Source organism: Sesamum indicum, linkage group LG3, assembly GCF_026168435.1.
Source record: "Sesamum indicum cultivar Baizhima isolate 11 linkage group LG3, ASM2616843v1, whole genome shotgun sequence".
NCBI lineage: Eukaryota > Viridiplantae > Streptophyta > Magnoliopsida > Lamiales > Pedaliaceae > Sesamum > Sesamum indicum.
Window position 1 is genome coordinate 30,657,277 of NC_142659.1, and position 21,920 is coordinate 30,679,196.

The 21,920-nt window shown below is 35.5% G+C and overlaps 5 protein-coding genes and 1 long non-coding RNA gene across 14 annotated transcripts; 2 read left to right on the forward strand and 4 right to left on the reverse strand.

Annotated features, from left to right (window-relative positions):
* Window positions 1-447: 447 nt before the first annotated feature.
* LOC105159605 (Tetratricopeptide repeat (TPR)-like superfamily protein) lies at window positions 448-3,342 on the reverse strand. Of its 4 annotated transcripts, none has more exons than XM_088878303.1 (2): window positions 1,020-3,342; window positions 448-695 (listed from the first exon to the last, which is right to left on the reverse strand). In XM_088878303.1, the coding sequence occupies exon 1, from the start codon at window positions 3,252-3,254 to the stop codon at window positions 1,347-1,349; it is 1,908 nt and encodes a 635-aa protein (XP_088734429.1). In that variant the 5' UTR covers window positions 3,255-3,342; the 3' UTR covers window positions 448-695; window positions 1,020-1,346. The 4 variants fall into 4 exon arrangements, with proteins under 4 accessions (XP_088734429.1, XP_011075021.1, XP_020548025.1 ...); XM_011076719.3 differs by having other exon boundaries at window positions 828-3,342; XM_020692366.2 differs by having other exon boundaries at window positions 796-3,342.
* A 3,585-nt stretch (window positions 3,343-6,927) lies between these two features.
* Window positions 6,928-9,504, forward strand: LOC105159431 (patatin-like phospholipase domain protein). 2 transcript variants are annotated; one of them, XR_016064528.1, is made up of 4 exons: window positions 6,928-7,744; window positions 8,039-8,128; window positions 8,820-9,003; window positions 9,117-9,504. XR_016064528.1 is itself a non-coding variant. In XM_011076495.3 (3 exons), exons 1-2 carry the CDS (start codon window positions 6,978-6,980, stop codon window positions 8,103-8,105), a joined length of 834 nt encoding a protein of 277 aa, XP_011074797.1. In that variant the 5' UTR covers window positions 6,928-6,977; the 3' UTR covers window positions 8,106-8,128; window positions 9,117-9,504. The 2 variants fall into 2 exon arrangements, 1 of the variants encoding a protein (XP_011074797.1); XM_011076495.3 differs by lacking the exon at window positions 8,820-9,003.
* On the reverse strand, window positions 8,764-14,097 carry LOC105159430 (uncharacterized). Its single transcript, XM_088878423.1, has 12 exons — window positions 13,650-14,097; window positions 13,105-13,233; window positions 12,721-12,813; window positions 12,454-12,533; window positions 11,850-11,963; window positions 11,495-11,568; window positions 10,765-10,841; window positions 10,181-10,264; window positions 10,015-10,107; window positions 9,794-9,901; window positions 9,609-9,683; window positions 8,764-9,453 (listed from the first exon to the last, which is right to left on the reverse strand). Exons 1-12 carry the CDS (start codon window positions 13,968-13,970, stop codon window positions 8,998-9,000), a joined length of 1,704 nt encoding a protein of 567 aa, XP_088734549.1. The 5' UTR covers window positions 13,971-14,097; the 3' UTR covers window positions 8,764-8,997.
* A 426-nt stretch (window positions 14,098-14,523) lies between these two features.
* Window positions 14,524-16,497, reverse strand: LOC105159432 (uncharacterized). 3 transcript variants are annotated; one of them, XM_011076499.3, is made up of 3 exons: window positions 16,376-16,497; window positions 16,243-16,277; window positions 14,524-16,125 (listed from the first exon to the last, which is right to left on the reverse strand). In XM_011076499.3, the coding sequence occupies exon 3, from the start codon at window positions 16,111-16,113 to the stop codon at window positions 14,923-14,925; it is 1,191 nt and encodes a 396-aa protein (XP_011074801.1). In that variant the 5' UTR covers window positions 16,114-16,125; window positions 16,243-16,277; window positions 16,376-16,497; the 3' UTR covers window positions 14,524-14,922. The 3 variants fall into 3 exon arrangements, with proteins under 3 accessions (XP_011074801.1, XP_011074799.1, XP_020548086.1); XM_011076497.3 differs by having other exon boundaries at window positions 14,524-16,277; window positions 16,376-16,495; XM_020692427.2 differs by lacking the exon at window positions 16,376-16,497 and having other exon boundaries at window positions 16,243-16,370.
* Window positions 16,498-16,631: 134 nt separating this feature from the next.
* Window positions 16,632-19,954, forward strand: LOC105159435 (uncharacterized). 2 transcript variants are annotated; one of them, XR_016064529.1, is made up of 4 exons: window positions 16,632-16,921; window positions 17,364-17,482; window positions 18,221-18,427; window positions 19,750-19,954. It is a non-coding gene; the product is annotated as an uncharacterized LOC105159435 (long non-coding RNA). The 2 variants fall into 2 exon arrangements; XR_847600.3 differs by lacking the exon at window positions 19,750-19,954 and having other exon boundaries at window positions 18,221-18,487.
* LOC105159434 (STAY-GREEN-like protein) lies at window positions 17,468-19,773 on the reverse strand. Of its 2 annotated transcripts, XR_847599.3 has the most exons (6): window positions 19,466-19,773; window positions 18,828-19,004; window positions 18,525-18,683; window positions 18,218-18,364; window positions 17,854-18,103; window positions 17,468-17,681 (listed from the first exon to the last, which is right to left on the reverse strand). XR_847599.3 is itself a non-coding variant. In XM_011076500.3 (5 exons), exons 1-5 carry the CDS (start codon window positions 19,604-19,606, stop codon window positions 17,981-17,983), a joined length of 747 nt encoding a protein of 248 aa, XP_011074802.1. In that variant the 5' UTR covers window positions 19,607-19,773; the 3' UTR covers window positions 17,758-17,980. The 2 variants fall into 2 exon arrangements, 1 of the variants encoding a protein (XP_011074802.1); XM_011076500.3 differs by lacking the exon at window positions 17,468-17,681 and having other exon boundaries at window positions 17,758-18,103.
* Window positions 19,955-21,920: the final 1,966 nt, after the last annotated feature.

Below are 21,920 nucleotides of genomic sequence, written 5' to 3' on the forward strand. Positions count from 1 at the left end.
TTATCCTTTGTAAGAATTCAAGAATTAAAAAGTTAGAATTCCTACACATCAAAATTTTTCGTATAAATTTAACATTTTCTCCCATATTCTTCGAAGAATGGGTAGATGATGACAACTCTTGAAGGGCATGTTTAGGCTTTCAAATCAATATATGAGATGATCATGAGCCGCAGCATTTCTTCAGCAATTGGGTTTACAGCAAAATTCCAATCCTTTCTAATTTAATGTTTCACCTTGATACTCTCAAATATAGAATATTTCAACAAATTAGAATAAAATACTCAAGATGTATGTACAAATGGACGTTCATCACAAGGAAAGATCAAACTTCAACATTCACAAATTGCAGAAATACAAGATTTGATTGATCTTGCAAGCAAACACTCGTCTGCTAATGGTTGTCTTGCAGTATCGTCTTGTTTGACGATAACTAGGTCAACAAAGAGCTAAGCACAGAAACAAATTATATATAAAAGAATAGAGAAGTAAGTACATGTTAGGAGCTTTTACTACCCTCCTCGTGCGTTCTCCATATTTTTCTTATACAACAAAGGTAAATGTGTAATGTGTAAACAGGTTTTGATGTCTTGTAATGGTTTATCCAAGAAATTTCTCTTGCTCAGAGATTAGCCGGCAGCTGGTCATACATATTAGATGGTTTCCCCATTATCTGCCATGCTGATTGCGATCTATTCCTGCAGCAGAAGCTGAATTTAGAGAAATAACAAGTTAGAATGTCCTAGTATAAAGGTGGAAACAAGAACCAATAAGATCAAATTGTCATATACTCTTAACCTGATTCCTAATGCTTCTACTAAGCTTCGTACCCTTCTTGTCAGTCCACTCTTAACCCATATGCTGAACTTGCCAACAGGCTACACGCAGTTTCATGGGAGCAACTTTGTTCAGTTGTCGATATTTGGTGGAATCTCAGAGGTTCAGTTTAAATGTATTGTTTGTACTGATGATATTGACTAGGTGGATGAGGAAACCTGGTAAAAAAAAAATAGGAAACTTACATCCATCAAATCTGATGTCAATAAAGAAATCTATGAGACATCAAGGTATAATGGATCGCATTTGGGAATTTGACAACTTGACACCCAGTACGAACAGTTTCCCTTAAGTAATCTGATTGTGTTCTGCATTAGGCTGTTGAAACACTTTCGAAGTGAAACAAACTTTTCAGTGTCATTAGTATACCGAATCTGCAATCATGCTAATTGCAATGAGTTGGCACTAAATATCTTCCAAGAAGATACCAACTACAGAACCATCATGCTGAAAAACAAAGTGTGATCTCGGCTTTCCATGCGACTTTAGTCACCTTATGCTTCTCTGGTCGCTTATGCCTGATTGGCTGAATTAAGCATCATTTCATCCCACATCTCTTCCATCAATAAACCCAAAACTGAGTACACATGCTTCCCACCATAATGAATCATTTGGTTTGCTTCAAAACTAAAGCTATGGCCTTTTATACCAATTAAACTGCAGTCAGCTACTTCATGTGTTCCCATCTTTTGCATCTTCTTCCTCGTTCGAACAAGGCTTTCCCATCTACCCCTCTGTTCATAGGCGTTAGCCAAAATCACGTAAGGAAGAGATGAGTGTGGTTCCAACTCCATCATCCTCTCTGCAACTATTTCAATTAGATTTAGATCGCAATAATCCCCACAAGCACGAAGTATGAATTCCCACATAAGACCACTAGGTTGACAATGCATTTTGTGCAATAAATCAATTGCTGAATCAATTCTACCAGCCCGAGTCATTATGTCTGCAAGAGAGGCATAGTGTTCATTTGCTGGGTTGACTCCATGATGTTGCATTGAAGAAAAAATCGTCATGCCTTCCTCAAGAAACCCACCATAACTGCAAGCTAAAAGAACGCCAGCAAATGTTATCCGATCAGGACGCAAACCACTTTGAAGTAGTTCTTCAAAGAGGCAAATGGCTTCCACTGGTTTGCCATTCTGGGTCAACGCCAGTATCATAGTGTTCCAGGATATTAAATCCCAAGAATCCATATCTGCAGAGACCTTTAATGCCAAGTCAATTAACCCATATTTACTATACATATGTACAAGTGAAGTGGCCACAACATTGTCCGCTTCAAACCCTGCTTTGATCACCAAAGAATGAAGTTGACTACCTTGCTCCACTGAAACAAAGACAGCAGCAGAACAAAGAACACAGCTCAGTGCGAATTCAGTCGGTCTGATACTTTCACTGAAAGAAAAAACAAAAAGCTCCAGAGCTTTCGCCTCAAAATTGTGGCTCGCGTAACACGCAATCATTGAATTGCAGATGGCTGAATCAAATAGATAAGATTCCTTAAAAACAGATATTGCATTCTCCATTCTATTGCATTTGGAGAACAGGTCAATAGCTGCACTGGAAACAACTGTGTTTGAAAGAAACCCCAGCTTTATACAAAGACAAAACACTTGCTTACCCTTCTCCAAATTTCGCAAGTTAGTACAAGCATTGAGCACCGCGGATATGGTATGCTCATCCACCTTGAAACCCCTTCTTCCCATTAAACAGAATTTATGCAAAGCAAATTCTTCATAACCGGCTTTACAGCAACCTGAAATCATAGAGTTCCAAGAAACTACATCCACTTTCTCCATGCTCAAAAACACAGCAAGAGAATAATCCACAAGACCAAGCTTCCCATACACATCAATTAAGGAATTTCCAACCACCAAATTGGAATAACCTCCACCTAACCTCACAATACACCCATGTATTTCCTTAGCATAATTACCACACTTTACACAGCATAACAACATTGAAAACGTAAACTCACTCGGCCTAACGCAAGAATCCCGCATTTCTAAAAACAGTTCCCACGCCCTATCAAGAAACCCACTTGAAATATACCCCGAAATGATCGTGTTCCAACTCACAACATCTCTTTCTGGCATCCTGTCGAACACCAGACGTGCTTTTTCGACACCAAAACATTTATAACACACTTTCAAGTATAAGTTCCAAGAGACAATATTTTTACCGGGCAGGTCGTGAAATGCCTCCAAAGCATCGATTGCAGAACCAGATTTCAAGTAAAGATCGATACAGCGATTTCCCAGAAACGTATTGGAACTGAGACCAAGTTTTATCAACTGGGCATGAATCAACTTCAAAGAATTCGAGGGATTTGTTACTGAAAAACACTGGTCGACTAGACGAGTGAAAAATGAAACTGTATGAAGGAATCTGTTAGCACTTTGATGAATACCGAACATGCAAACGAAGACGATGAGAATGTACAAATTTACAATTGTAATAAAGCAATAAATTCCAGCCAATTGAACTGTCAAAATATTTCAAATCACGTAGTATTAATATAATATAGTAATTGGGCTTAGAGGGAACTCGGCTCCATAAAACGTCCTGGTTTAAAGCCCTCTATGGTCATACATACACTCTTTGAAGCCCAATTAGGTCAAAAACATATATATTTTTATCGTATAATACCCAAATTTACCCTTTAATCCATTCTTTTCTTAAATTTTATTTTATATAAAAATAATAATTTCAATGTCTTTTAATAATTTCATAATTATAATTATTTTTCTCGCAGTTCACTACCCCACGTTTCTCTTACCTCATTCTTTTTTTTCCCCACAAATTTATTTCCTTGTCATTTCCACATACCACGATTGTTTCTTCTCACAATTGTACTTTTTCTCTCCATCTCACATTAAACTTCTTTTTTATATGCTCACAAGACCACGTACAGTAACACCTATTTTATTAAGGTTTAAAGTTTTAGAGTAACTACTCGTTGCATATACTTATATTTGATTATAAATAATCATATTTTATATTAATTAGTTGTAAATAATTATCTTTTAAATATTATTTTATTTCACCAATTTAAAATCAATCATTCATTTAATTTTTTTCAATCTTCTTTTTAATTTAAAAATTAAAAATTAAAATTATACACACACATTAAAAATGCTTCGACAGCTACTCATAATTAAGTACTCCAAAATGTTGTTTCTTCCACATTTATTCTTAAATGCAAAAACATAAAAATATTTTTCTTTAAACATTTATCTTACTCAAGTCCAAAGTCTACACATAGCTATAAAGAAATAAAAAAAAATGCATTTAACTTCATAAACACGCTTTTATTGACTTTATCTAGCATTTACTTTCCCATGTTCTAGAAGAATTTCATATTGTTGTACTTTTATATTTTTAACGAGTAAATACAGTTACACCCCTAATTTATGGTTTATTTATACAGATCATTCATGTCATTTGAATAATTACACATACATTCACCAGAAATATCAACATGATTTACAAAAATCATACTTATTATTTGAAAAATTACACATACACCCCAAAAAATACCAATATTATTATACAAACTATCTATATCTTTTTATTGTGAGTGGCATTTTTTAAAAATTTGCAAAAAAATAAGAATGATTATGCAGTTCAAAGGATATAAATATAATTATCTATATTTCTAAATTCTAGAATTTGGAGGAGAGAGGCGCTCAAGGAAGGACTAGAAAGTCACACACGTGTGGGTAGATACATGCAACTTGCAATGTCAATGAGATTATTAGTCGTGATTTGTTGATGTCACGATTTTAGAATTTTATGTTCTTGAAATTCTTTAATCATATACGCCTCCATATTATTTACTTGGAGATATTTTTACCATGTTTAGTATTGATCAAAGTGTTTTGCATTTTTTGTCTGTCATTTTTTTATTTTTTTAATAATATTTCACCAAATATTTAATTATTACATCTTTTTTCTTAACTTTCGATCTTCTTACGTTCCCAACTTCCTTCTCTCCCACGCGTTTTATTTTTAATATTTGAATTATACAATTGAAATATATTTTTAATATATCGTACACACTAATTTTATTATTAAGTGAGATTGATCTTTTTGGTGTGTTTTTTTTTTTTGTCTGTAGTTTTATATTTTATTAATATTTAGTTTAATTTTTTATTTATTTATCAAACTTCACACTCACCTGTATTTATGATAGTTATTTCTTTTTCATGCATCAATTTTTCTATCTAATATTGTATCATTATCTTTTTTTAATGACTATTTCCTTATAAATATTAAATAACTTACTATTTTGTATATACTTTACAAAGTACTAAATATTTTATGTTAAATAATATTAAAAACTCACACACACGAAATGCAGCACAAATTACTAATAATTCTTATTTTTGTGTCTATATTTAAAAAATAATAATTTTATTACAATTTGAATCAAAACCAAGTGAAGTAGACGTATTTTTAGGTAAAGTGATAGCAAATAGGCAATTAAAGGTAGCTAATATTTCCGTATACTTTTGGATTCCAAGACCTCAATTTCATAACTAAAAATTAAAGCGAGTTAGGTGACATTAATGAAAGTCGTCGTGGCACAATACATTTTTAGTACCATTCAAATCATGTTGTTATAAAATATTATTAAATGCATCACAATTTTTATACCCCTTCCCAATCTTCCAAGAGTCGTCTTTTTTCTTCTTTTTTTTTTTTTTTTTCCCCCTCAAGATCACTGGAAATATCTCTTATTTTTTTTATCATTAGTTTAGCAAATAATTCAAATTTTATATTTTTAATATTCTCAAGTTTTATAGAGTCTGCATCAGCAGCCCTACCATTTATTTCACATTATATAGAGAGTGTTGGGTTGAACTTAATTATAAAAATTTTCAATTTTTTTAATTGATATTGCGAAGTGTTTAATAATTTTTAGCAAATTAATTCAATTTTTTTAAATTAAATAGGTATTTACTATTAATAGCATAAATAAATTTTACTATCTTATTTTATTTAAATACATCAACAGCCTGTTTTTTTGGGAAAAAAAAAAAAAAGAAATCTCACATCTTACTAATTAAAAACATATACGATTATAACACTTCCGTAGATATGTAGTAATACAATCTTCTACTTCAACTTTAATTATGATTAGATCTTATTTAATTAATTATTTTTTTAAAATTCTAAGATTATTTGGCTACCTTTATTATTATGACATGTACTACTAGTCCAACACGCTTTTCTAATTAACATCTTTAATGAATTTCTTGATTCTAAGTCTCTTTCTCTATATATGTACAAGTAGAACAACTCGATTAAGCAATAACACAAGCTCATTATGGAAAAATAAAGAGGATAATTACACTTTCATCTTCTAAGATTTGGTGTAATTATATATAAACTCTCTGTGTTAAGAAAATTATATTTAATACTCTTAACGTTTACTTCCTTTCAACAAATGTATCCATCTGTTAATTCACAAAATTTGAACGAATCAGCAAAAAAAAAATTATATTTATTCCTAATTAATTTATCACTAATTTCTATAAGTTAAACAAATCATTTTCGACCAAAAGACCCTTATATGTTTTCAAAGTTCACACACTAGTACATTTTTACCTTGATAAAAAAAAAAAAAGAATTATTTGACCTATAATAGTTTTATAAATAAATATGAATTTTTATTCAATGCTCTGTTTTAACAAACTCTCCTCATCTTATAAACAGATGGATCAATTTATTAAAAGAGAACAAACTTTAAAAATACTAAAGGACAACGTAATTATTCAAAACAAAATGAAATTAATAAAAATACATAAAATTGAGCACTTGGGTAGGCCAATCTTTATCCTCAAGAAAAAATAATGCCAAAAAGTAGACAAAGCCCAGGAAAAATGGGGGGAAGATGGGCCCTACTCTTAATCCCACCCATCTAGAAATTCTTGACCTTTTTTTTCCAAAAACCCAAAAATTATTTTTTTTTTAAAAAAAAAACAGTAAATAAGAAAGCCACACCAATAAAAATACTTTGTTATTGTCAGGAAAGTGACCATTTAGGACCTACATATGTTGATGACAATCCCACCACAACCACCTCTTTCTCCCCCCCCCCCCCCCCCCCACCCCATTCCTTTCTCCCCAATCCCATGATGTATGATCCAGCAACTCCATTCTCTCATCATACTCATGCCGATTGGGGTAGATTGGCACAAACCCATGATCAGAGTTGCAGCAACGAGTATAGTAATGATCAAGAACTTGTGGTTCAGTTTCGGCCAAACCATAATGAAGAATTCTTGGAAAGTGATGATTCCGGCGTTTGCTCACCGCCTCTGTGGAAGAACAGCCCATCTGATCAGCCCCTCCTCAGCCACCATATCTACAGCTCTTTATCACCAAACTCTAGAGTGCAAGCGATAACTAGAGGGCAGAGGGAACTCATGGAGATGGTGAAAGACATGCCTGAATCATCGTATGAACTTTCATTAAAAGATCTTGTTGAGCATCATCACAGTGTGGAATTAACTCAAACCCCTCATCAGTTGGAAAGAGAAAATCCTAAGAATCAGAGTTTGCAGCGAGGGGGAGTCGTAAGAGTGAAGAGTCTGGAGAGAAAGAATATAATAATGAGAAGTGGGAGCTTTGAGAATAAAGGGATGTTTCTGAATATGGTGTTTCCATTTTCTTTCAACTCCAAGAAAAAGAAGAGCTTTGCTAGTAATAATAATAGTTGGAAAGTCTCTCCCAAGCCTGAGGTGGTAAAGGTTGGTGGTGAAAGGGATTGGTGGAAGAAGAAATTTACTGGCTCTAGTGATAGTGATAGTAGCAGAACAAGTAATAATAGTGGCAGCAGCGGCACCACTGAAAGCAGCGGCGGCAGCAGTAGCTGCCGGAGCAATAGCGGCGGTGGCAGGTATGTTTATTACCTATCTTCCCTTTCCAAGCTTTGATATAAAGAATTGGGGAAATTTGGTTCTTTTGAATCTAAATAAAGGGTAGTTTCCAAATTTGTTCTTACCAGCTTTTTTCTTCTTTAGATTCATGTTGTGTTTTTGGTCTGTAGTCTGAAGTATGAGTAAATCTTGAATCTTGGAAACTATGCACAAATATGCAGTACGAGGTTATACAAGCTTCTTAAATTTACAGCTTTGTCTTCACAGCAGCCATCTAACAGTTTATAAAAAACTGTTTGTCGATTTTATTGCAGGAAAAAGAATGGCTGCCGAACATGTTGCTGGCCTTTTTTCTCCAGAAGAAAGATATCTGTAGAGTAAATGAAGATCCCCTTAGCCTGTGGGTAAGGCTATACGCCTGTACTACTTGTAAAACACTCTGCCAGACTTTTTAAGAGTTATAACAGAGTATACATCGAGAAATATCTAAGTATTTGTGTATTCATCGATTGTCATCGGTAATTCTTCACCTTTTTTTTTTTTATAAATTATATTGAAACAATCTAAACTGCCAAAATACACACACTCTATATCTTTTACAAAATGACAGTTACACCCTGAAGGGTGTTAATGCAATGTTTCTCAAGGTGTTTGCATAAACTTAGCTTTTGAATAAGTGATACAACAACTATAACCTCATAGGGAGTAGTTATAATTTTGTAAAAAGCATAAAATTTTTGTATATTTTGAACTAACATGGAGAATGTCAATATAACTTTACCCGCCTTTTTTGTTCCCTTTCCTTTTTCTTTATCACCAATATTGGAATTAAGATATCCATTTTGCCTGTGTAGGAAGAGGTTTGTCTAGTTAAGAGTACAAAGAACAAGAACTCTTGCGCATGTTGTCCCAGCTTAGTTCCGAGTGGATTTCCTTCCGTTTACATACTTATCTTCCTACATGTACAGTTCTAAGTGTCAGCTCTCGACGAGACACCTTGCAGTAGGACTAGCCAAGGCAACAAAATTTACTACACTGCTAATTGGAACTCATCTTTAATTAAATAAAAATTTAAAATCTGGCAAATAATTGCAGCTTATGCAAGTGTACATCCTCGTATAACACTGCAAATCAGCATACAAGGGAAGGGAAGAAAGCACCATGCACACTCAAATATATCAAATGCTAGCAAGAAGTTCTATCCAGAGTTAAACACTCCCACTACACTGCAAAATTGCTCTGTGCTACTTACAAGGATTAGCCTCTTAGTCGTTCACCGGTACTTCTTGGCCTTTGCCAGCTTTTTCTTCTTCTTCTTCACGGCTTTTGGAACTTTATTCTTCCGTGCCTCCCTCTTTTCTTCTTTAACTTTCTTCTTGTTCTCTTTCCTAGCTGCTTTCCGATCTGCCGGTGTCTGCTTATCACTTTCAGAAGATGAACCCTCCTCATCTGAGTCACTGGCGTCTGAGTCACTTTCCTCAGTTCCGGTTTCTGGTTCTCCATCTGGCAAGCTGGGAGATTTATGGGGCTGAAGGGAATCCTCTTTTATCGGCTTGTCATTGCACTCGCACTGCTCGTTTTCTGCTTGGGAAGAATTGGTCATAGCTAGGGCCTTCTTGAGACCTGTAATAGTTTGATAGTACATGTCCCCAGTGTCCTTCCCGCTGATAATGCGTTGCACATCTTCCTCAGCGTGCTTCACGTGGTCCAAAGTTTTTGGAATGAATGACTGAAGGGAAAATGTTTATCATGGGCTGTTAGTAAAATTTTCACACACGGATATCTAAATTTTGAACTTTCGGGTGGTTATTACAATATAAATCAGGCTACAATTCAAGCAAAACACAAATCACATTCTGTGTCATTTACAAGTAACTTACAAACCTGCACAAATACAGAATCTGCAATTTCTTCCTCCGCGGAGATCACATCACCTCTTGCCAAAATCTTTTGTTGTGCCTGTGAAGATATTCAGAGTAACATGAATGAGTATCTCCCTGAGTCCACAGTAACTAAAAATGGAGTTTCAGATTGAACGGGGTGGATGGATGCATGCAATTCTTACATACCTCTTCCAGATAACTATCCACCAAATCATCATCAATAGTAGGATCCACTATAAAATCAAACAATTCCCTTATTGTCATAACAGCTATTCCACGTTTCTTGAAAAAATCCTGTGTGAAAGTGAAGAGAAAATTACAAATCGTCTTCGTTCACATAAAGTAACTCAGTACATAACCACGCAAGAGGAAAACAAAGGAAGAGAAATAATCATAGAAGTATTTACCGAAACATGTATACAATCCTCTCGAAGGAAATCAAGAGCATGAGGATGGTCAAGATCAACAGCTTGTGAAACATCAATTATGTACAAGTGACCCTGCACGACAAAAGAAGTCAATAGTCTATGTTGAGAATGCCATAATTCAAAAGTACAGAAAATAAAAGCTCACCTCAAAATATAGTATGTTATACTCGCTGAGGTCTCCATGCACCAGCTTGCACTTCTGATACAACGTTCGCATCGCCATAATTATCTGGCACAGAGAACATAGGAACAGGATCAGCTTTTCCATACTTCTGTGTTTCATGAAGGGACTTCAGAAGATGGTAATATCCATTTGAAGAGCGATCATGTAAAAATAACAGCTTCTAACAGGAGCTATCATTACAGAAAAGCATTTCCAATAGCTGTTCAAGATAAAGTTCATTTCAGCGGATTCAACAATATCAAAATATAGGAAATTGGTTTGGGGGAGAACACTGAAGCTAGATCAAAATTTGGTTCTAGCAAGGTCAAATCAGCCTCCAACGTACTTAAGATCGTTTGGACTTCAAAGGAGCTTATTCATAAGGCGGTTAGGTTTTTATGTCCTTGTTCTAGGCAGCTTAGAACATATATAAACCCGTCTACTGAAGCATTAATAACTTCCCTAGTTTTCAAACTACCACGAAACAATCTGTTCTATTTAGATGTCAAAATAGCTATCAGTAAAACTACCAATCAAGAATAGAAATCTAAAACCATCAAACTCACCTCAACATAACCTTCACGTAACTTATCAAGAGATAAGTCAGCATCTTTGAGCCGGGGAGCAGCCCAACCTGCTTTGCCTGTTGCAGAAGACTTAAAATCAACCCCAGTGTAGTACAGGCTTTGGATATCACTAAATCCAACATTATTAACTGTAAGAACCATCTACCCTTAGAAGTTCTAGAGTCTCAACAAAGTAACTTTAAGATTCCTACCACCAGTTATCTAGTCAATATTATTTTTATCAGGTAAGTGCGTTTACCTGATGACTGTAAGGGCCAAAGAGGCCCTGCTAAGTATGAGCAGATGCATCATGAAGTATATAAATGGCTGCGCAGAAGGTTCTATAGCTTTGTAGACTCCAACTACAACTGATGGGCCTCATCTAACAACAACAGCCCTTATTAATCTAAATGAGTAGCTGTTTTTTTCATTGTAGTTGTAACGAGCGACCCTCAGTTACAAACAACAATGGTTGGAGCATAATTGTAAAAAGACAAACAGAATCAATAATATATTATGCTCAAGAAAAACCCCAGGGCAAATGATATTTGGACAATGCTTCTGGGGAGAGAAACTATAGTGCCCCTTTTCTTTGCATTATGTGGATATCATGATCCAGTCCAGCTAGTTTTAGCAAAACGAAGTACTATAACACTATCCTTTAATCATCTAATAAGAACATAAATCAGCAGAACACATGTAGCACAACTAGTGAACACAACAAAAGTACCTATAAATTCCATGACCAGAACATGAAGCCTCAGAAGCAGTGGAGCCGGACATCTAATTCCTGCTGCCCTTAGCCTTCAGGTTAGTGAGGAAACCACATCAGTCTAATCAAGTGCAGACTAGATATTTGATCAAGAAAATCTAATGAAAGGCAAACAAAACATCAGTAGTCTAACTAGATGGCAGTCTGATATGCAAGTTTCTACCCAAAATTCAAGTCTTTGGAGATGTTGGAAAGAGGCACTTTTTTTCTTGAAAGTTCTTTAGGATTTTGCTTTCCAAGTGGAACATAGCACTTCACATATATTCCTGTTTCAACTAACAAGGTACAGTAGAGGAGCAAGAAGAAAATTTACCTCATAAGATTCCTCATTTCTTTCTCCGCCCATGTCTTCACCATTTTTCGAGGATTGTGCTTGCAATACCCATATCTAAACCTGTAGTCACCTTGGACATAGCGATCTCTATCCCTGTTGGTTTGAAGTGGGAATAAACGATCATTGCAAAAATCATCTCCCAAAAACAATCAGATTGCAAACAAAGACTTCAAATAATAAGAGGATACATAAAACACTTTGATTTGCAATGAAGTAAGATAGAGACAGTCTCCTCTCTTTAAGTTTTGAAAGATGAGAGGCAACTGCAATTATAAAGGTAAAACTAGTACAAATGAGCTTGAATTAAAGTTTTAGCAAAAGGTAGAGAGAACTCTAAAATTCAGAACAGAAAATCCCTTTAACCCTGGTTTAACTCTCATTGTGGAAGTTGAAGAAGAACTCATGAAGATGAAAGAAACGAGATCTAGTTATCAGGAAAGAACATCCCTCACAAGCCAAGATGGTCTTTAGACAGATTTTTTTTCATATACATAGAGATTAACTTCATTCAGCAACAAGTATTTCAGCAAGGCACATGGCACTATCAATGGATTCAGACAAATCAAAAGGTAGTTCGCCATACTTGAATACAAGAACTGAAGTTTTATAAACCTTGATCGCCAGTTCCTGACCATCAGATTTAGTAGCATGATAGACATTGGCCTGTTGGAAGAGGAAAAAAACACAAAAGAGAGAGTCAAATTAAAGTTCAGCTGCAACTTTGCCAAATAAGAAGCAGCACGTGAGAACTTCCTAGACAACATGCAATATCCAAAAAGAATCAGTCATAAGTTGGAAATAGAAGGAAAAGGGAAAATCAAAAGGAAGCTCATAGGCTGTAAGCACTTACTTCTTTTCCAGTTGAAATGCAGCCGTTGATGTCATTAAATACACCCCGATTCAGCATTTTGAATAAAACCATACGGGTTCTAGGGTCAATTGCCTGAAAGCAAGAAGAGATTTTTAACCATAAGAATCGGGTCTCAGACTAGTGGCAATACTGCAAAGAATAGCATCATGCTCCTTGCATAAATATATCATGATGGTCTGACGGACATGTTCAAGTCCGACATGGTTGCATGAACATCTAAATGTTGTGATAGAAATTCGCCAATTAATCAGCATATCCAAGAATGAAATTTCTTGTTAAGAAAAATGGATATAACTAGTGAGAAATAAAAGACATAGACACCTAGACCTCAGGGACATTCCTTAGTAGTAGTATACTATTTACCTGCTCAACAGTAGCACGGTCTGCTTTCTCAGTTGTTTTAGTCTTACCGATGGCCATATCACGAACACTCTCACGAATAGCAGTTGTGACGGAGTTTGACATCCCAACATTGAACCTTCCTTCCCACTCCTGCACACATTAATCAGCTTCTTATAACTAAAACAACGCAAAGAAATTTGAAGATAAACAAATCGATGGCATAAAAGGCCAGAATCCGATGCAGCAAGAAAAGCTGAAATCTCGTAAAGATGGCAACTTTGAGGTAGAAATAGAATATTCAAAGCTTCGATTACAAGAAAACAATGAGTAACAGATATAGAAATCAAAGATGGAACTTTTCAGCGACTACTCATTTTCTTCAATTTCATTCAATCATTCAGAGAACCCATATTCCTTTTTACTCAACGCCTCAAGATTAATCATAATCATGGAACGCCCATATACATCAAACACCTAAAATTCAATTAAAAACTCCATTCTTTATCCCTTTCCTCCACAAAACTCACCAAAGCACACGACATACTCATCAATTCATCAACACCTACCTCCAAGGGTGCGGCCCTAATGTGATTGGCGAACTTCTGGGACTTATTAGATATGGGCTGAAGGGAGGAGGTGTTGGGGCGGGAGTGGAGGCCGCCATGAGCATTCGGCCGCCTTGTATGAAGCAGAGTGAATGAGCTATCCACTATTCCGTCTTCTGCATCATCCCTCGAGTCCAAGTAATCCAGAGCCTCCCCTATTTCCGACTCTGATGAAATAGACAAGTCATCATCATCCTCTTCCTGTAGTTCTTCATACACTTCTTCTTCACCTCCTCCTTTTCTGGGATAGATTTCGGCGGGGGAATCTGCAACGGTTGCCATCTTTGACGTGTCAATTATGTTCGCCGGAACTATGATTCTGCCGTCGGAGAGGGCCAACCAAAGGAATTTGCAGTCGGAGGAAAAAACACTGATACCTAAAATAGTTAATGGGACGTCTGACCCAATCTCCTCCGAAGCAAAGAATAAAAGAAAGTGGGCCTAAAAAATTCTATAAGGCCTAATTAAATTGGGCTAGACATCATTGTAGGCCCAAAATGTTATCCTTGTTTTCTTCCTTTTTTGGCCCAAAAAAAACATTTTAATAAAATCAAATTCTATGATGCTTCAATTTTCATAAGAATCAAACATGATATTGTGTAGACGATTTAAACTTTTTTCAAGAGAAATTTAGAAACGAGGATTTGCAGTATATATTCTTCATTTTTTTTAAATTTTTGCATGGTTTGCTTCCAATTCAAGATGTATTTGATCGCCATAACTTGTGAATCGGAGGCATATTCTTTAAACACTAAGCTATTCAAAGTTGAAATACATTGTCACGTTTAAGTGTTGTGTTGCAATTTTTTCTTCATAGTGACCTTTCAACATCCCGTAGTGAAATTTAAGGTCATTGAACTAAACAATTCCTTCTCCCCCAAGATTGAAACCTGAGTTTTTTGAGGACCATCATCTTTTACAAGCTTCTGTTCTATTTCATGAACAGAAGTTCTTACATTGGAGTTGTTCAGTTCACTATAATCGTCTCTGAAAACGGTGATCAACCTGACCTTGAAGCCTCCTTCTCGAACGGTAGGACCTAATTTTGAAGTTCAAACCAACTAGTTCACTTCCCTTATACGCGTACTGTGTGTAAAATACTTCCTTGTATACAAGTACATGTGGTGTGTATATATGAGCGGAATGCAATATATAACACCAATTTGAAATCAAGAATGTAGGCATCTTGCTTGTTGGGTGCAAAAACTAAAGAGTGGTTGTCTCCATTGCTGTGTCATAAGTTTGGCTCTGAATTCATCCCTAGTCTTCTCTGTAATAAGATAGAAGGAGCCGAGCCCGGAACAGGAGGCAGTCCTGGAATACCATAAGAATCATGAGGAACAAGAAATGGATTTGTTCTTGTGGTGGAAATGGGAGCAACATGGATTGGAGGATCAGAAGTTTCCAAGTCTATCAAGTTCATTTCTGATATCATACTCATATGTTTCCTTGCTCTCCTCCTCAGAATCACATTCTCCAACCGTCGGTTCCTTTCAATTTCAGAACTTCCCAAATCCATGAGATTCTTTTGGTCCTGTTCGGTCCAAGTAAAGGCATTCTTTGCCTCTTCGTCCTTGTCTCCTCCTTCGTCTTCATCGTCATCAATGTCATGGTTTACAACTACTGTTTTTTTTAAGGCTTCATGATTTTCAGTTTCATCAAGCGATCCATGACTACTGGACACGTATTCTAGAGACTTGTCGGAGTCCTCATCAGAGACATCACGGGAAACTTGAACATCATTTGGCACCTCGTCTTCCAAAAGCGGATGAACCTCGTCAAACAGCAGCACTATGTCGGGCTCATCAGAACCAGAATCTAAAGCATCATCTTCATCTTCGTCGTTATCTTCATCTCCATCTTCGTCTTCGTCTTCGTCCTCATCTTGCGAATGAGGAGGCGTATCAAGAAAATCCACGTGCACCATCTCAGAATCAAAAGAATCTGCTTCTGATTTCCCCTCATATGATTCTATATTTTCAGCATTTCCCAGTTTAGTTTCCGCTGATCTTTCCTCACCAATCATACGTGCTGACAAACTCGGCTGCTCCATCTCATCCCTTCTCTTCTCTCTATCTCTCTCAACAGAATAGCTCTCATTTTGCTCACCAACAGTAGCATTTCTTGGCACTCTAGTCTTTATTGATACAGATTCTTGGATCTCTCTCTCTTCTGTATCAATTTGAGGTGTGTTTGGCTGCCCGAAACTTAAAAAGGTGCCGAGCAAAACAGCAGTGCACACAAGGACAGGGGAGGCAGACACCAACAATGAGAAAACAAAAGGAGATGATTTGCTCACAAATATCAACAAACACAGCGTGCCCACAAGGAATGGATGATGGCAAACTGATCTAAAACACCCCATGATTGTAAAGATCACACCTTTCCCAATTTTAATTCCTATCTCCAAACATCCAATGCCCATTTCCTTTCGAATCTGCCTTATCCATGAATTCAGGAACATTCCGATGATGTGCATGATTAGATCAAGGTAAATCACCATTAACACACACAAAAGAATCAAAACCGGTAATCACATTAGTCAAGAACTCACCTTTTCCAGTATTGGAATGCGAATTCAATCTGTATCTGGAAAACCCAAAGCAAAGGAGGGTAAGAACATAAAGAAAGTAAATGAAATCATGATGGGAGAAATAAAGAAAGAATCAGACAGGTGCAAACTATACCAGCTTAAAACAGAGATCAATCATCCAGGGGAAAAGAATGTTGTATTATCTGATTTGGGATAAAAAGGTAATAAAACTGGAATCTTTAAAATGAGGGTCCAAGAATTTAATTTTCAATATATTATACATACAATGTCCACGTCACTTGCCTGTGTTTGTTTAGCACAAACAAGAGTTTAGATTAAGAATAATTACAAAAGATACATATAAGAAAATTTTATACCACCGGCTTTTCCAACCAAACACGCCCTTAGACCAGTTCCTTGTGGACTAGACAGGACATAAGAGGGGCTCTGACCGGAATTCTTGTTCTAAAGATCCTGGCCTTTTCAATTCTTTGAATTATCTTCCTCTTGATTTGATTTCTATAATTCTTGATCTTACTTTTAAATATCCCAACTGGGTTCTTCTTTCTTTCTATCAAAAGCATGATCTTTGAGGTTTTCGTAGCTGGTTTTGTTTCAATCTTGTCTTGGTGGATGAGTTGGGATTTTGCGTGTCCTCTTTTTCTCGGCTGTTGTTTTGCATTCCTGAATTAGACTTTTGGTTAGTCTCTAAATGGATAATTTGCACTCTTTTTGTATCTTTTTATGCATCTCACTCAATCTCGGAGCCGCTCCTAGTTTGTTGTCTCAATACTATGTTTATTGTATATCTATTAACTCCCTGTCTCTTTTTGTTTACACCTCATAATTAGATGCGCATAACTCATGATATATCTGAGTATTATTCTGGTTAGGAATCACTGATTGTATTTCGGGTTTTCTTGATTCTGTGCGCCTGAGTGTACCTTGGGATGTTGTGGATTCTTTTCGCACGCCTGAGATTTTGTGAGTTTAAGCAGTTATCTGTCTTCTTCACTGGATTGACTTTGCATGTTGTGAATTCATTGATCGAAGATGTGGTTTCATTCGTTTTATTTTAGGAAATGAATGGTAGTTACAGTAGGAAATAGGAAAAAAAATTGCTAATGCAGCTGCTGTTGCAGGGATGGCTACCCGTGACATGCTGGGTGATCAGCAACCACAGATTGCTCAATGCCCTGGCTTTATGGATTTTTGGTTATCATTTGAATGAGTAGGAGCCTTTGGGTTTCTGTATATCCGGGTAATTTCACAGTTGAAGATTGAGCATTTCTGGGATATGAGTTTGTTGATGTACAATACATTTGTGTTTTTTCTTGGAATTTCACTAGCTATTCAGCCCTATCTATCCTAAATTCCTTTCAGATGTTGGCTTAGACCATTGCTTTCGGTATGAATTTGCCAGTCTTTTCGTTCTACCTTCCTGTGAAAAGTAACCCATTCTGTGATAGAAATTGCAAGAAGTTAGGTACTTCAATTTTGTAGGAGAACATATAGCTGCTAAATCAGACAATGATGGGATTCAGAATGAGCAATTATCTTCTTTTAATAACAAGATTGTCTGTCAAGAATTCATCTGAGTTTTCCAATACATACAAGAAAGAATCAAATGACCTTGAAAACAATCCCTGAAAGTATGGCAACAGTCCAGATTCGAGTTGCAAGAATGTGCATTGTGAAGATGGCAGGACGTGGAACCATATTATCCTTCTTCACATATCACCTGCCCGTGTTCATAAAATCATAGCAGGAAGGTAAATAGTGCTTGGAAGATTGATTTTGGACTTCCCCAGAGTTTTGAATTGGAAGAACTTTCCTTTTCCTTGCTTGCAGATACAAATCCGTTTACCTTATCCACTTTTCCCTGAAATAGCAACTTCATAGTTACTTAAGGGAGAGAAAAAACCATGTTTTTTTTTTTTCATGAAAAAGTGTGATTTCTGTATTGATAAAGATTCATGGAAGTTATTTTATGTACCAGAACAGCATCCTTCAATGGTCCCCAGCATTCCACACGGTTGTACTTCTTTGAGCTAGAGTGGAAGAAGACTCTGACAATAGCATCCATTAGTTCTTGCCGCTTGCTGAAAAGATCTGAGTCGCCATACAGCACAGCTTCAAGTACCTGGATGTTTACAAAATTGATGAACTTAGACTAAGTTACAGTCCTTCTGTCAATTCTGATAAGGTTTGATAAACTAGTAACTTGACTTATGTTTGGCTCATTTATATGACGCATTCAAGCGAATTTGTGATGCTTCACCACCATAGACAAATAAACTTACCAGTGGCAATTCCTTGGAGAATATGTGGTATCTGAACTCAGCAGCCAGGTCCGACAAGGAATTCGGTCCACTCACATAACAATGAACGTTTAAGCATAAGATACCGTTTACTTCAGTCCATTCAGCAACCACATCATCTTTATTATACCAGCCTTTCAACTGCAGCATCAACATAAGCAAACACTTTCATATAACTCTAGCTCAAACACTCACATTTGAATAAGTTACTTCACATTGACTCTGCATCAAATTGTTATTGTTCGACAAGAATGATTGAATGTTATAGATCGAAAGAAACATTACCTGATCACGCTGAATAATGTTTGAAATGGTTAAAGTTAGATTAGCAGTAAAGTCACAGTGGGAAAGGGTGTAGGTTCTTGGCACAATTCTGGCTGGTGTGCCAACTTCTTCTCCCATAAATTGGACTTTTAGCTTTGAAGCTTCAAATCTTGCTGGAGGACCCAAAAGTCTTGCAGCCTGTTTTTAGAACACACCCCAAAAATTATCACTGCCCTTATCCATTAAAATTGAACAGAAGAAGCTCTACAGATGTGAAAACAAGAAGCTTATTAGAACTTAAATTTAGTGATTAAGATGGCGCTCTGGAATGAGTCTGCTCCACCATTTCTAACTGTTCCTATAGTTTCCAGTTTCATGATCAATAATGTCTATTATTCAACCTCAGAATGAGTTCTTGACCACTTCTTGATTACACCATCTATCCATTATTTCAAGCAACTCTTCAGAAATTCACTGGAGAAGAAAATAGGCAAAACCCATCCTAATCACACAGCATTCAGCCCCAGAAAAAGCTAACTTCACATTTATTGAACACAAAACAAGAACCCTAATAAAAAACAGCAGCAGCAACAGAGTAAATGCTAATAAACTCCAAATAAAAAAGGCAAAAGATTGTTTCTTGAAATTAAGGAAAATACCTGGAAAACAAGGGAATTATAGGATGGTCTGGAATCAGTGAGTGCGTGAGGGAAAAGAACAGCAGGGGGTGAAGGCTTGGCCTTGCAATTATGAATGAAAGAAGGTGAAAATGCAGTGGTATGAGTGGCCATGGACTGCATGACAGATTACTCATCCTCTTGCTTGCATTACTGTTTTTTTTCCAGTTTTCTTCCAATAACTTCACCCCCCATCATTTTCTTTTTTTTTTTTCTCCTTCACACTCTGAATGTGTGTGTTGTGTGTGGAAATCTGTGTGATGCAGAGAGCAAGACACAGAGGAGGAAGGTATGTGGACATGATGAAAACAACAATGGGAATGAAATTAAATTTGAATAAAAAAAAAAAAAAGAAAGAATTCTGGGTTATGTGGGCCCACAGAATCCATCACCAGCCAATGGCACCACTCCTTTGTGAAGTTCTACCCTCTATGTGTGTTTCGTGTGGGGACTGGGTGGGTATTATGTTATTTCTTCTCTCTTACTAGGCCCTATTTTCCCCAAGTGTATGTAAATATGAATGATAATTGGGCTCAAAATTGAGCCTCATATCCTATTTCTTGTGGCCAGTCATGGGCCCAATATAAATTGGTGTATTGTCTAATATTCTCTTTTAATATTATCCAGAAACTAATACTTTTATACTTTCTGCCCAAAATGAATTTTTCACTATCATTCTCAGCCCCTTGGATTATGTATTTTCTATTTCATCTAATATACTAACCGTTGTTGCATGCGGTCCCAACAAATCAAAAAATTAAATATAAATCTATTTTAATTATAAACAAAATAAAGTTTTTTTTTTTGTAATTTTAGTGTACATATTTTTCAGACTCATATATTTTCAATTAGAACTCGTTTATTACAACTGATGTAGCATGGCTTCATGTTAAAGAAACATCCCTAGTTGCACGTGGATTATAAGGTTGATAAGTAAATCACAACAATTAAAAAAAAAAAAAAAAAAACTTACCTAAGAAGATATTAATGAACAAAAAAAAAACCACATTATTATTGCTCAATGTAAAAGTACTAAAAAATAAAAGAAAAGAATATAGAAGATAAATATATTTGTTCACTCATTTAATATATAAACGTTATATATATAAAAGTTTCGTTTATAACATTTATAAAAATTTTCATTAGAAATAAAATAAAGGGATAATTATACCATTTTTTTCCTAAAATCTGATATAATTACATGTAGATTTCTTATGATTTCAAATATTACATCTAGTGCCCCTTATATTTATTTTCGTCTAATAACTAAATATCTCCATTAGGTAAAATTTCAATTTTGTTGATATAAGCAAAAAAAATTAAATCTTTACTCCAATTGACTTAATGCACGTCAGATAAATCTTTTCTAACCAATCACCCTTATAAGAGAGGATATATTTTCTTCACATGTATTAGCATATGGAGATGTATAAGAATAATTAGTTATAAAAAGATTTGTTTAATCTGTAATATGTTAGTAATAAGTCAATTGCGGGCAAATATTATTTTTTTTATATATTTTTATTAATATCAGCAAATTCGATAAATTTTGACTAACGTATGAATTTATTTATGATCCAGAACACTAGATTAATTTCTCAAACTATTTAAGATTTTTGTATAATTATGTTAAAATTTAATAAATACAATATAATTATTCTTAGAATAAAGTGTAATAAAATTTGAAATAAAAAGATGCAAGCCATTGAATCACACAACTTTATTACATCGAATGTAATAATAACCAAATATTGAAAAACGAGTCCCCGCCCGTGTGCACTTCTATCATATTAAAAACATCAAATAAAATGAAAAGTAGATATATATATATAATTCCCCACCAAACCCACGAACTATTTAATTATTACAGTTCGGCCCACAAATTGGGAGAAAGGTGGCGATATTCCACCCAGCTAGTCCAACCCCTCATTGCCTAGGAAAGCCCCTAGAATCATATGTTTATTCACTCGTGCGCCGATGCAAACGAAGTGGACAAAAAGCTTAGAAGTTGGTTTTGGGGGATTTCTTCAGAGTTGAGACAGACCTAAACCTTTTGAACTGGGGCTTGTCTCCTCGACCACTCCCACCAAGAATTATTAAATCATCAAAAAGCCATTTACCCCTCGTGCGTGCGTGTGTATGATCATTGAATTTCAGGAATCATCACCTTTAGGAAAATGAAAACACTTTTGATTAGTCTTGTGATCTTGTTTTAATTCAAATGTTTGCTGCAATAATGAACAGTGCAAGAATATTTGGAGTTGATCCAAGTTATTCCTTGTGTTTATTTGTTATTACATAGAGGTTTAAAAGTATTATTAAAAAGGTAGTTAATATTGAAAAGCAGCTACAAAAAACATTGTGACATCTTAGAATCCAACATAATTATATTATAATATAAGAAACTGTTTGTTTGCCAACTGTTTGATCTTTCCTT

What these genes read in the sequence shown, in the direction of transcription:
- LOC105159605 (XM_088878303.1), bottom strand. Translation starts at nt 3,254, where the DNA reads ATGTTCGGTATTCATCAAAGTGCTAACAGATTCCTTCATACAGTTTCA.
- LOC105159431 (XM_011076495.3), top strand. Translation starts at nt 6,978, where the DNA reads ATGATGTATGATCCAGCAACTCCATTCTCTCATCATACTCATGCCGAT. An exon ending in AGCAATAGCGGCGGTGGCAG is followed by an intron (nt 7,745 to 8,038) that starts GTATGTTTATTA and finishes ATTTTATTGCAG; the next exon opens with GAAAAAGAATGGCTGCCGAA.
- LOC105159430 (XM_088878423.1), bottom strand. Translation starts at nt 13,970, where the DNA reads ATGGCAACCGTTGCAGATTCCCCCGCCGAAATCTATCCCAGAAAAGGA. An exon ending in TCTGGTCATGGAATTTATAG is followed by an intron (nt 10,842 to 11,494) that starts GTACTTTTGTTG and finishes CTTCTGCAACAG; the next exon opens with GCAAAGCAGGTTGGGCTGCT. An exon ending in AGGATTGTATACATGTTTCG is followed by an intron (nt 9,902 to 10,014) that starts GTAAATACTTCT and finishes ACTTTCACACAG; the next exon opens with GATTTTTTCAAGAAACGTGG.
- LOC105159432 (XM_011076497.3), bottom strand. Translation starts at nt 16,191, where the DNA reads ATGGTGATTTACCTTGATCTAATCATGCACATCATCGGAATGTTCCTG.
- LOC105159434 (XM_011076500.3), bottom strand. Translation starts at nt 19,606, where the DNA reads ATGCAGTCCATGGCCACTCATACCACTGCATTTTCACCTTCTTTCATT. An exon ending in TCTCCAAGGAATTGCCACTG is followed by an intron (nt 18,365 to 18,524) that starts GTAAGTTTATTT and finishes GTAAACATCCAG; the next exon opens with GTACTTGAAGCTGTGCTGTA. An exon ending in CATTGAAGGATGCTGTTCTG is followed by an intron (nt 18,104 to 18,217) that starts GTACATAAAATA and finishes TTGCTATTTCAG; the next exon opens with GGAAAAGTGGATAAGGTAAA.